Source organism: Aphis gossypii, chromosome 1, assembly GCF_020184175.1.
Source record: "Aphis gossypii isolate Hap1 chromosome 1, ASM2018417v2, whole genome shotgun sequence".
NCBI classification, from domain to species: domain Eukaryota; kingdom Metazoa; phylum Arthropoda; class Insecta; order Hemiptera; family Aphididae; genus Aphis; species Aphis gossypii.
The window spans coordinates 48,836,746-48,851,806 of record NC_065530.1 but is presented as its reverse complement, the minus strand read 5'-3'; the positions used below and the strand labels follow the sequence as shown (position 1 = coordinate 48,851,806).

Genomic DNA, 15,061 nt, shown 5'->3' with positions numbered 1-15,061 from the left:
CCACATTTGTATCGGTAATGAAATAATAGAATATGTTATATTATATTAAGGCAAAGTAAAATCATTTAAATATTCAGGCAACGAATTTTATGATAAAAAACTATCACGGACCGCATATAATAACAATAACTACAATTTAAAATAAATATGTCCTAGAACGAGATTTCCATAACCTTAATAAATATCTTTATTATACACATTAAATAAAATATTTCATGGAACATCAGTAATATTCAACAAATGTTTACGATAATAATAGATACATCTACGTATTCATATTAAACCCCCTTTAATAATTAGATAAAACTAAAAATAAAAAAACATATTTCTAAGGATATCCGATATGAATATGTCCATGTTCATTAATCAATAATTATCTAATTATTAAAAAAAATATATGTATGTATCTGTGACTGTGTGTGAGTGGATGTGCAAAAGATCAGCCAATGATGATTGTGAAACCCAATCTATTTTTGGTTCTTAAACGTGAAAGGTAGGTGTTATATATATTTATAGGACGTTTAAAAAAATGTAAAAATGTATTATTGGCATAATGTCGAATCATCACGAATATGACAAGAATGATAATGCTTATCTACAATGTTATAATAATATTGTGATAAATATATTATATATCAATAGTATGGTTTTCAAAAGTTAATATATTTGATATTTTCAAAATATTTTTCCATATTTACATTCACAGATGGGTAGGTACTTAAATTAAATTGATTGTTTAGGATGGCCTTTTAAGGTGAATATCTGACTATTCATGGTATACGTATTATGTATTTATGTATCATACATAGATGATAAAAATATATAATGTGCATTTACCTTAACGCATTGTGTCGATATTAAATCATAGCAAACAGGTTAACTATAAGGTAGGTTAAATTGTCTATATAAATGTATGGGTCTATAATAGTATGGGTTTTTAAAAGCCAATTTTGATTTATTTATTCGATTTACGAAAATATTATGAAAATGATATAGTATTTTTGAAAGTTTAAAAAAGTATTAAGACATTTTTACTTAATAGTATCAAACAAATTAGAGTTTCTACCATAAGCCACCCTCAATTTTATTAATGATGTTAGTTTAACTAATAATTAAAACTTAAGTCATTTTATTTAAATCTTTCATATTTCGTAATTTATTTTTCCAGCACTTACTTGTATTTTTTTAAATATATCTTATTAACACGCTGAACAATTTTGAACATACAACTATTAAGAAGGATAATAACTTATGTATAAAAAATAATACAAATTGATTGATGTAAGTCAGTGGGAAAATAGAATTATTTTTTTTAGGTTACTCTTGACAATTTTTTTTTCAGTTTTTGTAATGAATTATTTGGTGATTTTGTTTCAAATAGATTTTATAATGGAATTGTTTATAATGTTGAGTTTTATTTAATTTAGTATTGTAATGTGTAAAACCTTATGCACAGCATACTGTTGATCATAAAAATATGCTGTACTTTAATATTTGAAATAAAATTGTTTCAATACGAGTACATTACAAAAAAACATCTAAAAACATATTACATATTGAAACGGGGTTTTGCAGACAATTTTAAATTAAAAAAGTTTTCACAAATGTGTAATGTCGTTACTTAAAATGCAGTTTTGTAAAATTGAGCTTCTTTTTTCATACTATGAAAGTTATAGTGGTTATCTTCTACATCATTATAATATTATGCGGTATAATAGAGCATGCATGCATAATTTATTACAATTAATGTAATTTCTAGTCTGTATATTTAATTTAAGTATAGACATTAGACAAACTATATTATCTTTTATTTAAGTATTATAGATTATAAAATAAATGTGTTTTAAGAAAAATGGTAACTATAGTTATTAGATTTTTACTAATATTATTCAATTAGTTATTAAAAATTTAAAAAATCCTCGTAAAATTTGGGCCAAACTTGATGTAATTGACAATCTTTCACGTGTTTCAAATTCCATAATATGATAATATTAACATACTTCAAAATGATATTTTTTATATTCGTATAATTCTATTTTATGTATATTTTTGTGTTGAAGATAACAGTAGAAATAGAAATTCAAATTTATTTTCAATAATTAAATGTAATTTTTCTAAAAAACATAATTTGGTTATATCTACGTGCATTTTAATACGTCAATTTTCTGATAGATCCAATGACGTTTTAATATAATAATTGTTTATTTTTAGATTTTCACAAGAATTTTTCAATAAGTTCTATATATAATAATTTAACTTTAAATAATAATTTTAGGAAAATATATTCTGGTTTAGTTATATATTGTATTGTGTGAACAGTGAACACTGAAAACAACAATTATATATAAAAATATTAATATATCTCTAAAACCAAAGAATTTTACTATGCTTGAATAGATATCAATCAGTATACCTAATATCTGAACGTGATCTGGAACATAAAATAATAATATGTACACTCAGTAATCAAAGTACCTCATCAGTCATCACTCACTAACGATATACCGATCGACTTGAGTAATTTGTGTGTCGGTATAGAACTCGAAATGGACAAGTTTGCTGAGCAAATTCTGTGAGTGATAGCGTTGATAGGGTGCGTATGTGTGTACTTATAAAAACTTAAAACTAAAGATGTAACTTAATACTAAATGGTAATAAAATATTACCGTGTATTGAAATTACTCATACCATATACATAGATAATGTAGATAATAATATATTACAACTAAAAAAGTATAATAAAAAATAATAATATGTTGCCTATTTAGCACTACCAATTTGTATAATAATAATTTATATAAATAATAAAAACTCACGAAATTGTTGGTATAATGTTGGCCAGTTGCTACTTGCAGTATGTAAAAATTGACCACACTCAAACAAGAAAATAATACACGATATCTACTTCAATATTAATAAAATGATATCGATTAGTGCACACTCAAAGCGTATAATAAGAATAAAAGTGATGCAAAAATGACTATGATTAGTTCCTAAAAAGCTACAATATAAAATATAAAATAAATGGTGATTTTCTCCCACTAATGTAATATTTAATAATAATAAATGATTTTGTAAATTTGTGCTCACTAATATACATTGTAGTTAATATACAAAATAGCGGTTCACGCCCACTGTATAATATATGAAAATTCGGCGATGATGTTCGTACTTGCAAATTAGCAATCGAGACAATGATAATTATTAAGAAATATAAGAAAGTAGTTACGATAAATGTGTACAATGTAAAAATAATTTACTAAGACGGATAATGTATACTGATAACTGGTTATAATATTATAATGTGTAGGTCGGCGATAATTAGTCAGTTAGGATATTAGTTATTCTATATATACCAGATTATGTGGTCCAAATAATATACGTTTTTTAAAAAAATTTCCATAAGTAGGTATTCAATTCTAAATTGTACAATTATTTTTCAGATTATGTGATTCATGATATAGTATACACATTACACAAAAATTATAATTTAATTTACTTTCAGCTATAATTTTTATTTGTCCTTTTAATTCCAAAGTTCACTACATCGTATTATGAATTATAAAATAAAGTATAAAATTAATTTAATATTTAATATTCTGTGGACTATTTCAAAAAAAAAAAAAATGTTATGTCATTTAATATTAGGATCAGATATTAATTTTTCATTATAATGAAATAATTCAGTTTACGTCATATTTGTGATATACATTTGTACTGAAAAAGTATCAATGAAGACGAAATTAGTCGCGTAAAATATATAACGTTATCTGTAATGACAATATTACTCCAAATGCGTATCATGATAACACATTGAGATGAGCTCTCATCATGTTTTTTTTATAATATTTGTTTTATTCGACAGTAGATTGACCAAATAATAATGTATTATTCTAAATGCAATGTCGAGTACAGGTAGTATAAAAAAAATAGTAATTGTTATCATTTTAATTGGAATATTATCATGTGGAGATTATAATGTACAGTTTGATGACGGTTTGACACTGTTGAATAATTTTTAACTAAAACTTTGATCTATTGAGTAAGTAAAAATAAAATATACTACAACGCAATAAACTATTAATATGCACGCCAAACATTTGAAGTACTAATCGTGATTTTGCAGAAATATTCTGACTTATTTTAAAATAAAATATAATAATATTTATACATAATATTGTAAGATGAAATTACAAATACAAGCAATAACCATCATAATGGTCCCCCGTTTTTTCTTAACAATTCAATACTCTAATAAATAGGCTTCTTAAGCATATCGTACCAGCTTGTACGTTATGAGACCAACTGGATAAGAAAATAAGTAGGATTCTAAAGGTTGAAATGCACAAGGTAAATGGTTTTTGTTCATTCAGTTGTTAAATCACTGATGTCGTGAAGGAGATGACCATTGCAGAGTTAGGTTCACTCTAAGGTAAAAAAGACGTTTACAGGAAATAGTTTTAATGTTGATATTGCTCTTAAAATGTATAAGAATCTTCACAGTATGCTCTTAAGCGTTGGTGGCTGTATATTTGCGTATACATTGAAAGATACGTTTGATTTCTACGGTTTTAACAGTGTTTTTATCGTTTCATAGTGAATTTCAACACACGCATGTGTAACTGTTTTGTCACGGTAAAAATAGGAGTTTGGTGGTTTTGAGTTTGAAAAGTAACAATAAATGCTTCAATTTCAAACTTCAGGGGTGGTTTCCGATGGAAAAGTGAATATCCTTGATGCATTCTAGAGGTCAAAAGTAAAAAATTTTCAATATTCTAAAAAGAAATGATGGGAATTCTTACTCAAAACCAGTTTTTGACAATTCGATTAATCATTTTTTTATATTATGATTGTAAGTCAAAAATGAATCACTATAAATACTTGAAATTTTCACCGAATATTTATATTAGTGTTATCTATATTATACAGTTAAATTTTCAAAATAATTATTCATAGACAACTGAAATTTTCGATTTTTCTAAGTATATTTTTAAGTGTTAATAAAAAAAAAATTGGGCGCCCAAAAAAACTTAAAAATTTAATAAAAGATTTCTAAAAATTTGTTTTTATTGTAGTTAAAAAAATCAAAAATCATTAATCACAATTTTTTTTTATAAACATTTTAAAGTTCAAATTTTTACGAAATGTGTCAAAATCATGAAAATGTACAAGTAATTTTGTAGTTGAAAATTCATTATTATTTTTATTTATTTATATCTAAGGTTAAAAAAATCAACACTAAATTGTTCATAAGTTTTCCTTCAAATAGCTTTAAAGAAAACTTGAAACCTCATAATAGAAAAAATGTTATGAGCGTTTGAATTTGAAATTTCTATAAAATTGCGTAACGCTAACGATTTATCCTTGAACGGTTTTAAATATTTATTATTATTCAAAAAGTATAAGTCGTAGATACTTGAAAATTGTACCAGTTATTTAGAACTAGCATTTGAAATATTCGTTTTTGTTTAATTTTTTTTCTTTTTATAAATATCGATACATTTTTTGTTGGATATACAATCCAGTTTGTTTTTTGAATTTGGCGGTCGTATGCGACATCGTCTATGTCGCTACGTTGTCGCCCTGCTGCTCCGCCGCCAAAAACTGTGCGAGCGAACTTTGTACCCCCGGGGAGGGGACTCGACCATCGCGGTCTAGCCGTAGCCGTCCGTCGCTATCGCTTTTTGTCGTCGTTTCTGATCCGTCTAGGACACAAGTGTCGCGTCTCCGCCGTCTTGGCACCTTTTGGGTTAAAACCTCGTGTTTCTGACCAACGCGACCCGGTGCGCCGTCGCCGTTAATACCGCCATATTGTTGTTCCGTGCACCCGAGCCTCGCTGCTCACGAACTTGTCGCGTACGAGCGTTTACGCGATTCTAGTTCCGGCCGTCCGTGCCGACACCACGACTTATTGTTTTTGTATCCGTCGCCCGTCCGAGTATTCGCTGTGCGACCTCAAGTCGTGGTCACCCACCTATTTCGTTTGTTTGTTTTTCGCCCGTCCGTTCGACGACGAGTGAACCCGCCTCGCGGTCGTTGCCGCTTAATTGTGTTTTTTTTGTATTTCGTCGTCACCAGTACGACATTCGCACTGCGAAATCCGCCTCACGCGTCCACGTGCTTTTCCGTCCGTCCGCCCTACATCGTACGAACGTGTCAGCCACGACGTGTTATAGTTTTGCCGTTTTTGTACCGCGTTGTCACGTCGCGACAACGGGTGCCGAACGTAGTTTTGCCCGCGCCGGCTTATTTGAATATTCGTTCCGACGTCTCCACGCCTTCGTCGACCAATTCGCCGTTTTCGACGGAAGTGCCATTGTCGCACACTTCACCGACGTGACCAACATTATCATCGTCGTTTGGGACAACAGCTCCATCACCGTTTTATCACCTGCTATCAACCATCAGCGTTATCAGGTCGTACACACGCTCACTATTTGTTTTGTTATCATTTATCGTCATACGTCTTCGACGTGTTTTGTATTATTATTTTTATCTGATTTATTCGTCGTACTCGACGCACATATTATTATATTGATTTTGCCGATCGGCTTGTGATCGCGCACCACTAACACTAGTACGTAAGAATATCTCGATTGCAGCATATTATAATAAATTGTCATATTTGTCTAATGTAAACGATTGGTTCAATTGTATTGTATTTTGGGTACCTCGCATCATCGTTATTTTAGTATTGTTTTATCTATCAGCTCCTATTCCATATTATATTTTACATACAGTCCACTTCCCCCCTCCCACAGGGTTATCGATTTTAAGACGTAATTATAATCACACATTTTCACCGGCTTCTTGTGCAGCCCTACCGCACATTGTTTGGTCCTTCGAACCGGATATTATTTTTGTGTGATTTTTTCGTTACAATCTTATTAAATTAAATTGTTATACATTTGTTTCGTATTTCTGTCGTCATGCCACCAAAAAAGGAAGAGACTCCCGAAAACGCTCTAGCTCGAGCTCGTGTCAAACGCGACAACGTTTTAAATTCTATTAAAAGTATTCATGCCACAGCCTTAGCTGCCCGTGCTGATGCTAACCGAGTACTGTCGTTAATTATTCACGCCGATGATTTAAATGAATACGTCGAACAATTTCAACGTCAACAAGATGTTATTATTAACGCGTTAATCGATCTTAATCGTGTTGCGGAATTTGATCAAGATGATCGTCCTATGATCGCCTCTTTGGAGAGTATGCGTCTCGAAATTAAAACAGTCGTCGCGAGTGTCGTTCCCGTGAGTGCTTCCGAAATTAAATCGTCTGCTTCGTCGTCGATCGCGTCCGCGCCACAACAATTCGTTCCGTTACCGAAGATTCAGCTGCCCAGCTTCAACGGTAGTTTATTAGAGTGGCGATCGTTCCGCGATATTTACGTATCTCTCGTACACGATAACACCGGCATTGGTGATGCCGAACGTTTTCATTATCTACTATCGTGTTTATCGGGTGACGCTCTCGCCGTTGTCAAAGCAATACCGCTGTCCGCGAACAACTACGCCCTCGCTTGGGAAGCACTGTCCGTTCGGTTCGACAATAAACGCCTGTTAGCGTCGGCACATTTAGACAAGTTATTCGCATTTAAACCTATTACACATCAATCGCTTCCAGCTTTGACATCATTTATCAACACATTCAAAGAAAATGTAGCTATTATTAAAGCGCTCGGTGTTAACGACCTTTCAAGTTTTTTATTATTCCATATGGGTTCTCGAGTTCTCGATCCGACCACGATTCAATTATTCGAATCCAATGCGTCGAATTCTACAATTCCGACATTCGACGAGTTACTAAATTTTGTACAACAACGGTGCAGAATATTAGAGAACGTAAAAAATTCTACTAAACAAGATATTACCGTTAAACCGCATGACAAGTCTAAGGCGCAGTCTCACAAAACGTTTGTGCCCAAAAAATCCGTTTTTGCCGCTACTACGTCTACATCGACCAAGTCGAAATCGAGAGGTTGCCTGTCATGTGATAAGACTGACCACAATATCTATCAATGTCCGAAGTTCAACGAAATGTCCGTCGACAAACGCCGAAATGTTGTATTGTCGCGCAAATTGTGTTTCGCGTGCATGAGTCCGTCGCACATGCTCGACACCTGCCCGTCAAAAGGAGGGTGCCGCTCATGCAGTAGTAAACGTCATCACTCCTTACTACATCGTGAACAAAATCGAACGTCAACTACAGACAATACGACTCCGAACACTACCTCGATATCGCAACCTACCACGTCGAGTGGAGGTTCTAGTTCACTTGTCGGTGCAGCCTGCACCAATTCTACCGTCGTACTCGGTACGGCGATTGTCCATATTATAGACGCTTGGAAACGAGTACAGTGCGTACGGGTGCTGCTCGATAGTGGCTCGCAGATTTCGGCCGTGACCAGTGATTGTGCCGCGCGGCTTGGATTTTCGAAACGTCGTTATAAGTCTGACATCGTTGGTCTCGCGCAAAATCCTGTGTCCCACGTGCAAGGTGTAACTAGCTGTCAATTTTCGTCACGTTTTAAATCGGACTATTTATTTCCGTCCGTTGAATTAGTTATTTTAAAACAAATTACCGCTGCCATGCCGTCCACGCGGTTGCCGATAGCCGTGCGTCAACAGTACCAACACCTCCGTCTCGCAGACGACAATTTCGACATTCCGTCGCGCATCGACGTTTTATTCGGCGCAGACATTTTACCTAGTCTTATTCGCCCACACGCGGGTGTGGAGCAGCATCCGGGTTTACCATCGGCCCTCGACACTCAACTTGGCTGGATAATTTTCGGCTCATTCTCCACTCCGAGCAAGTCACCCCCAGTCACGCTGACCACCGCCATCGCTCCGCCTTCAATCGGAGATTTGTTACAAAAGTTTTGGTTGGTCGAAGAACCCGCCGCACCTACGTCACCCACCACGGAAGATCAGTGGTGTGAAGAATATTTTACCAAATCTACTTCGCGTGATTCTACCGGTCGATTTTGTGTCGCACTACCATTTCGTCATTTGTTCGCGAATACGGCTCAACAACAAGACACATTACGTCACGGTCTCGGTGATTCGCGCTCTATCGCGCTGAAACGTTTTTACAACTTAGAAAAACGATTGACTAAGGATTCCGAGTTGTATGCTGCTTATCGCAAGTTCATGTCCACCTATCAATCATTAGGACACATGGTACCGGCTCCGGAACCTGGTAAATATTTTATTCCGCACCACGCCGTGCTCAAGGCTGACGGTGACGTGTCCAAAATTCGCGTCGTGTTCGACGCATCGTCTGTTTCGTCTTCCGGTCGCTCGTTAAACGATGTATTATGCACCGGACCCAAACTTCAAATTGATTTACGTGATATTCTACTTCGTTGCCGTATGTACAGGTACATTTTGTCCGCCGACATCGTTAAAATGTATCGGCAAATCTTAATTCGTCCAGAAGACCGGGCATTTCAACATATATTTTGGCGCGACTCGCCTACTGACGACCTCGTCGAATTTCAATTATGTACTGTAACGTACGGTCTCAACTGCGCCCCGTATCTTGCCATTCGTTGTCTTCACAAGCTCGACCGGCAAGACGGTCATCGTTTTCCGCTTGCCAAAGATGTCCTTACTCGAGCCGCCTACGTCGATGACATCGTTATCGGGGCCGAAGCCGACGAGCTCCTACTACGTCGGAAAGAGGATATTGTCGGTCTATTACGTAGTGGTGCCTGCATGTTGAGCAAGTGGACTAGCAATAGTACCATCGTCCTCGAGTCCGTTTCTCCCGATGACCGCGTGCTGTCTATATCGTTCGATCCGCGCGAAGAACACTCCGTAAAGGTCCTAGGTTTGCATTGGGACCCGAATACCGACAAATTTGCCTATCATACCAGTCTTAACCACATGTCTTCGACGAAGCGTCAGGTGTTGTCCGTCATTGCCCGTCTGTTCGACCCTATTGGTGCCCTTGGCCCTATGCTTTTGTGGGCAAAATATTTTATGCAACGATTATGGTGCGATAAACTCGGGTGGGACGATCCGATGTCCCCCGAACTGCAATCTATGTGGCAACAATTTTGCACTGAGCTTCCGCTTGTATTCGATCTAAATCTTCCACGTCACATCGACGTCGTCTGTCATCAGGACGTTCAGTTATTGGGTTTCGCGGACGCCTCAATCAAAGGATATGCAGCGGTTGTGTATCTCCGTTTCATTAACGCCGCCGGTGACATCTCCGTCAAATTCATCACCTGTAAGACCAAGGTCGCTCCTCTGAAGAGTGCCGCCGCCAACGAGTCACTCTCCATACCTCGCTTGGAATTATGCGGGGCCCTGTTGTTGGCCCAGACACTTCATCACGTCCAATGTGTGTTGTCTACCGAAGTGTCTATTTCTCGTTTGCGCGCGTGGTCTGACTCGTCAGTTGTTCTTTCGTGGTTGACCGTGGACCCAAAACAATTCAAAATTTTTGTGACCAATCGGGTCGCTAAAATACATCAGTTATTACCGGGTTGCGTGTGGAATTATGTCTCAACGCACGACAATCCTGCAGATCCCGCATCCCGCGGCCTGTTGCCGAAAGCCATGTTGTCATCATCCATTTACTGGAACGGTCCTGAGTTCCTACGGCTTCCCGAAGACCAGTGGCCCCAATCGAAATTTATCCCGTTCGCCCCAGAACAGCTGCCAGAGATCCGGCCGAATGTCACCATGACGTTGGCCGTCAATGTTTATCCGTCATCGCTAGAATTTATTGATCGATTTTCGTCGCTCGCCAGAATGCTGCGCGTATTGTCCTACATATCGCGCTATTTGTGTCATCGTCTTCGTCGACAACCTGTTCGCGTCGGTCCAATTACGTTCGCCGAACGGGAAAATGCATTATCCATCGCCGTGCAGCGCACGCAACAACATTATTTCGCCGACTTACTAAAGATGTTGAAAATCAAATCTGTGATTTCGCCGCCGTCCCTGGCGCAGTTGGCACCCTATGTAGACGAAAAGGGTATCATACGGGTTGGAGGCCGTCTGCGCTTTTCCGATATTAGTCATGACGCGAAGCATCCGATATTGTTGCCGCGGTCTTCGCATCTCACCGAGTTAATCATCCGTCACTATCATTTGTCATTTCTACACGGCGGACCAAAATTAGTAATGTCAATGCTCAGCCAAAAATTTTGGATTTTGTCGGGTCGCGCTGCGATTCGACGTGTCATTTTTTCATGCGTGCCGTGCACACGTCACAAAGCCGCCCGCCCGCAGCCGATTATGGCCGATCTACCGTCCTTCCGGGTCCAGTCTCATCGACCGTTTTCACACGTTGGAATGGACTACGGAGGACCATTCTTCGTAAAGGAACATCGCCGTCGAAATGCGCAGTCGGTCAAAATTTATCTCGCGCTATTCATCTGTATGTCCGTCAAGGCAGTGCACCTTGAAATCGTGTCGGACCTCAGCACAGACGCCTTCCTCGCGGCCCTGGACCGTTTCGTCGCCCGACGTGGCATTCCATCCAACATTTATTCGGACTGCGGTACGAACTACGTCGGCGCCGCGCGCCAGCTGAAAGCGTTGTTCCGCGATGCCAAGGTTCAAGACCAACTTTCGTCACACTTGACTTGTACATGGCACTTCAACCCGCCTGCCGCGCCACATTTCGGCGGAATTTGGGAAGCTGGCATCAAAAGCGTAAAGTTTCATTTAAAGCATGTCATTGGCCAACAAGTACTGACGTACGAAGAGTTCCTTACTTTGACCACCCGTATCGAGGGCATTTTGAACTCCCGACCGATTACGCCGATGTCCTCCGATCCGCACGACTTGAGTGCGTTAACGCCGGGGCATTTTCTGATTGGACAACCGCTCCAAGCCGTGCCCGAACCTGACATTACCGACGTTCAAATCAACCGCCTCAACCGATGGCAACTCATCCGACAGTGTCATCAATCTTACTGGAAACGATGGTCACGAGAGTATTTGTCGACACTGCAAGGTCGTCAAAAATGGTCAAAGACGACTCCGAATTTAACGATAGGCGACATGGTCATCGTGGAAGCTCCGTCTCGACCACCAACAGAGTGGCGTCTCGGTCGCATCACAGAGGTCCACCCCGGCTCCGACGATGTCGTTCGCGTTGTGTCCGTGCGCACCCAAGACGGTGTTTACAAGCGTCCAGTCGTGAAACTTGTACGTCTACCGATCGAACCCTGACCTTCGTCCTTACGTCCTCGTCATGTACATATTCTAATTATGCTATTATTTTCTCGTGCATCAGTCACTATTTTCATTTATGTAATCCCTGTTAATTATTTGTCGGTTGATGCGTGTTAGGTACCCGTAATGATTTATTTTATTTGTATTATTTGTTATGATATTTTAGTTATCTATTTATTTTTTTTTTTTCTCGTAACTTTGTAATGTGTACGATCTGAACTTCAACTTCAATATTCAACTCTGATGTTTTTTGAAAGACCCTGGATCTTTCAACCCGGGGAGGAAATGTTGGATATACAATCCAGTTTGTTTTTTGAATTTGGCGGTCGTATGCGACATCGTCTATGTCGCTACGTTGTCGCCCTGCTGCTCCGCCGCCAAAAACTGTGCGAGCGAACTTTGTACCCCCGGGGAGGGGACTCGACCATCGCGGTCTAGCCGTAGCCGTCCGTCGCTATCGCTTTTTGTCGTCGTTTCTGATCCGTCTAGGACACAAGTGTCGCGTCTCCGCCGTCTTGGCACCTTTTGGGTTAAAACCTCGTGTTTCTGACCAACGCGACCCGGTGCGCCGTCGCCGTTAATACCGCCATATTGTTGTTCCGTGCACCCGAGCCTCGCTGCTCACGAACTTGTCGCGTACGAGCGTTTACGCGATTCTAGTTCCGGCCGTCCGTGCCGACACCACGACTTATTGTTTTTGTATCCGTCGCCCGTCCGAGTATTCGCTGTGCGACCTCAAGTCGTGGTCACCCACCTATTTCGTTTGTTTGTTTTTCGCCCGTCCGTTCGACGACGAGTGAACCCGCCTCGCGGTCGTTGCCGCTTAATTGTGTTTTTTTTGTATTTCGTCGTCACCAGTACGACATTCGCACTGCGAAATCCGCCTCACGCGTCCACGTGCTTTTCCGTCCGTCCGCCCTACATCGTACGAACGTGTCAGCCACGACGTGTTATAGTTTTGCCGTTTTTGTACCGCGTTGTCACGTCGCGACAACGGGTGCCGAACGTAGTTTTGCCCGCGCCGGCTTATTTGAATATTCGTTCCGACGTCTCCACGCCTTCGTCGACCAATTCGCCGTTTTCGACGGAAGTGCCATTGTCGCACACTTCACCGACGTGACCAACATTATCATCGTCGTTTGGGACAACAGCTCCATCACCGTTTTATCACCTGCTATCAACCATCAGCGTTATCAGGTCGTACACACGCTCACTATTTGTTTTGTTATCATTTATCGTCATACGTCTTCGACGTGTTTTGTATTATTTTTTATCTGATTTATTCGTCGTACTCGACGCACATATTATTATATTGATTTTGCCGATCGGCTTGTGATCGCGCACCACTAACACTAGTACGTAAGAATATCTCGATTGCAGCATATTATAATAAATTGTCATATTTGTCTAATGTAAACGATTGGTTCAATTGTATTGTATTTTGGGTACCTCGCATCATCGTTATTTTAGTATTGTTTTATCTATCAGCTCCTATTCCATATTATATTTTACATACAGTCCACTTCCCCCCTCCCACAGGGTTATCGATTTTAAGACGTAATTATAATCACACATTTTCACCGGCTTCTTGTGCAGCCCTACCGCACATTTTTTTTGCTGAGTCAAAATACTCGGAAATTTAACAAAAGTTCTTCATAAGTTATTTTTATAGTGATTTATAAATTATAAAAATACATAAGCTCAATTTTTTTTGGCATTTAAAGTTCAAACATTGAAAAAAATTCGTCCTTTGAAAAAAAAAACCTTTGCAAATTATTTTGTAGTTAAAATGTATAAAGAGTTTTGTATAAGTAGTTAAGAGTTGAAAATTTAACACAAGATTTTCCATAAGCTTGGCTTACAATAATTTTAAAAATACTTAAATGTTGGTGTATTCAGGTTATTAAAACATAAACCAATTTTTCAACCAAACACTGAAAAATATATCCTAGGCTGACAAATCATCTCTGTTCAGAATTGTTTTTCGTATACAATGATACCTATTATTTTATATAAATTTAATACATCCATTTTAGTGACCTACTATACAGCAGAGCGTTACTCACTTGACCACTATTTTTTTTTTTTATATAAAGTTTCCTTGAAATGACAAAAGTTATTGTTAATCAGAAATGGTCATTTTTATTTTTTGGAAAACAGTTAATAGAATAGAATATATCGTAAAATAGGCGAATAGCTTAGTTTGTAAAATTTCACACTGCTGGCAGAATTAATGTTTTTGAAAAAATTGATTGTATATTTTTTTTATGTACTCTGATATTATGGGTAATTGGAAATCTTTGTGAAGTAGAGTATTACGAATAAACCTAACCATCAGGTATTTGACATTGTTCTCAGAACTTTCGAATGGAAAACTTGTATTTTGAGCAAGTGGATTTTAGCGTAATTTCCTCACACAGGGACTGCATATAAAAGTATGGGTTGTAGAATTTGCTTATATGTATAACATAAGGGAATATCTCCAGCTTAATGGGATTTGTTAGTTGATCAATGGATATAGTATTTTTAGTCTCTGGTATCTTTGTTGTAATTTTAATGTGATATATGGATTCCATCCCAGTTTTTTAAAATAGTTTTACTAAATATAAACACAGTTTTTAATTTTTTTATAATCGAAATATATCGCTTGAAAAAAAAAATATTTTATAGTTAATCAGGATTGGATCATACTCACTCGGGCACATTATAAAGTTGGGTATTCCTGTTATTCTAGGTATCATACATATTATAATATATAGTCCTTGAAAATATTGAGATTCGTCTGATCTTGATACATTTCTATATGGCTTGTGTGGCTTGCCTTGTGGGTAATGTTTTGGCACGAGTAACACGGTAAC

At 37.7% G+C, this 15,061-nt stretch overlaps 1 protein-coding gene across 1 annotated transcript; it reads left to right on the top strand.

Annotated features, from left to right (window-relative positions):
* Window positions 1-5,508: 5,508 nt before the first annotated feature.
* LOC126555853 (uncharacterized) lies at window positions 5,509-13,620 on the top strand. Its single transcript, XM_050210761.1, has one exon. The coding sequence runs from the start codon at window positions 6,930-6,932 to the stop codon at window positions 12,198-12,200; it is 5,271 nt and encodes a 1,756-aa protein (XP_050066718.1). The 5' UTR covers window positions 5,509-6,929; the 3' UTR covers window positions 12,201-13,620.
* Window positions 13,621-15,061: the final 1,441 nt, after the last annotated feature.

Bases quoted from the DNA above. Each gene is read 5' to 3' on its own strand.
- LOC126555853 (XM_050210761.1), top strand. From the start codon at position 6,930: ATGCCACCAAAAAAGGAAGAGACTCCCGAAAACGCTCTAGCTCGAGCT.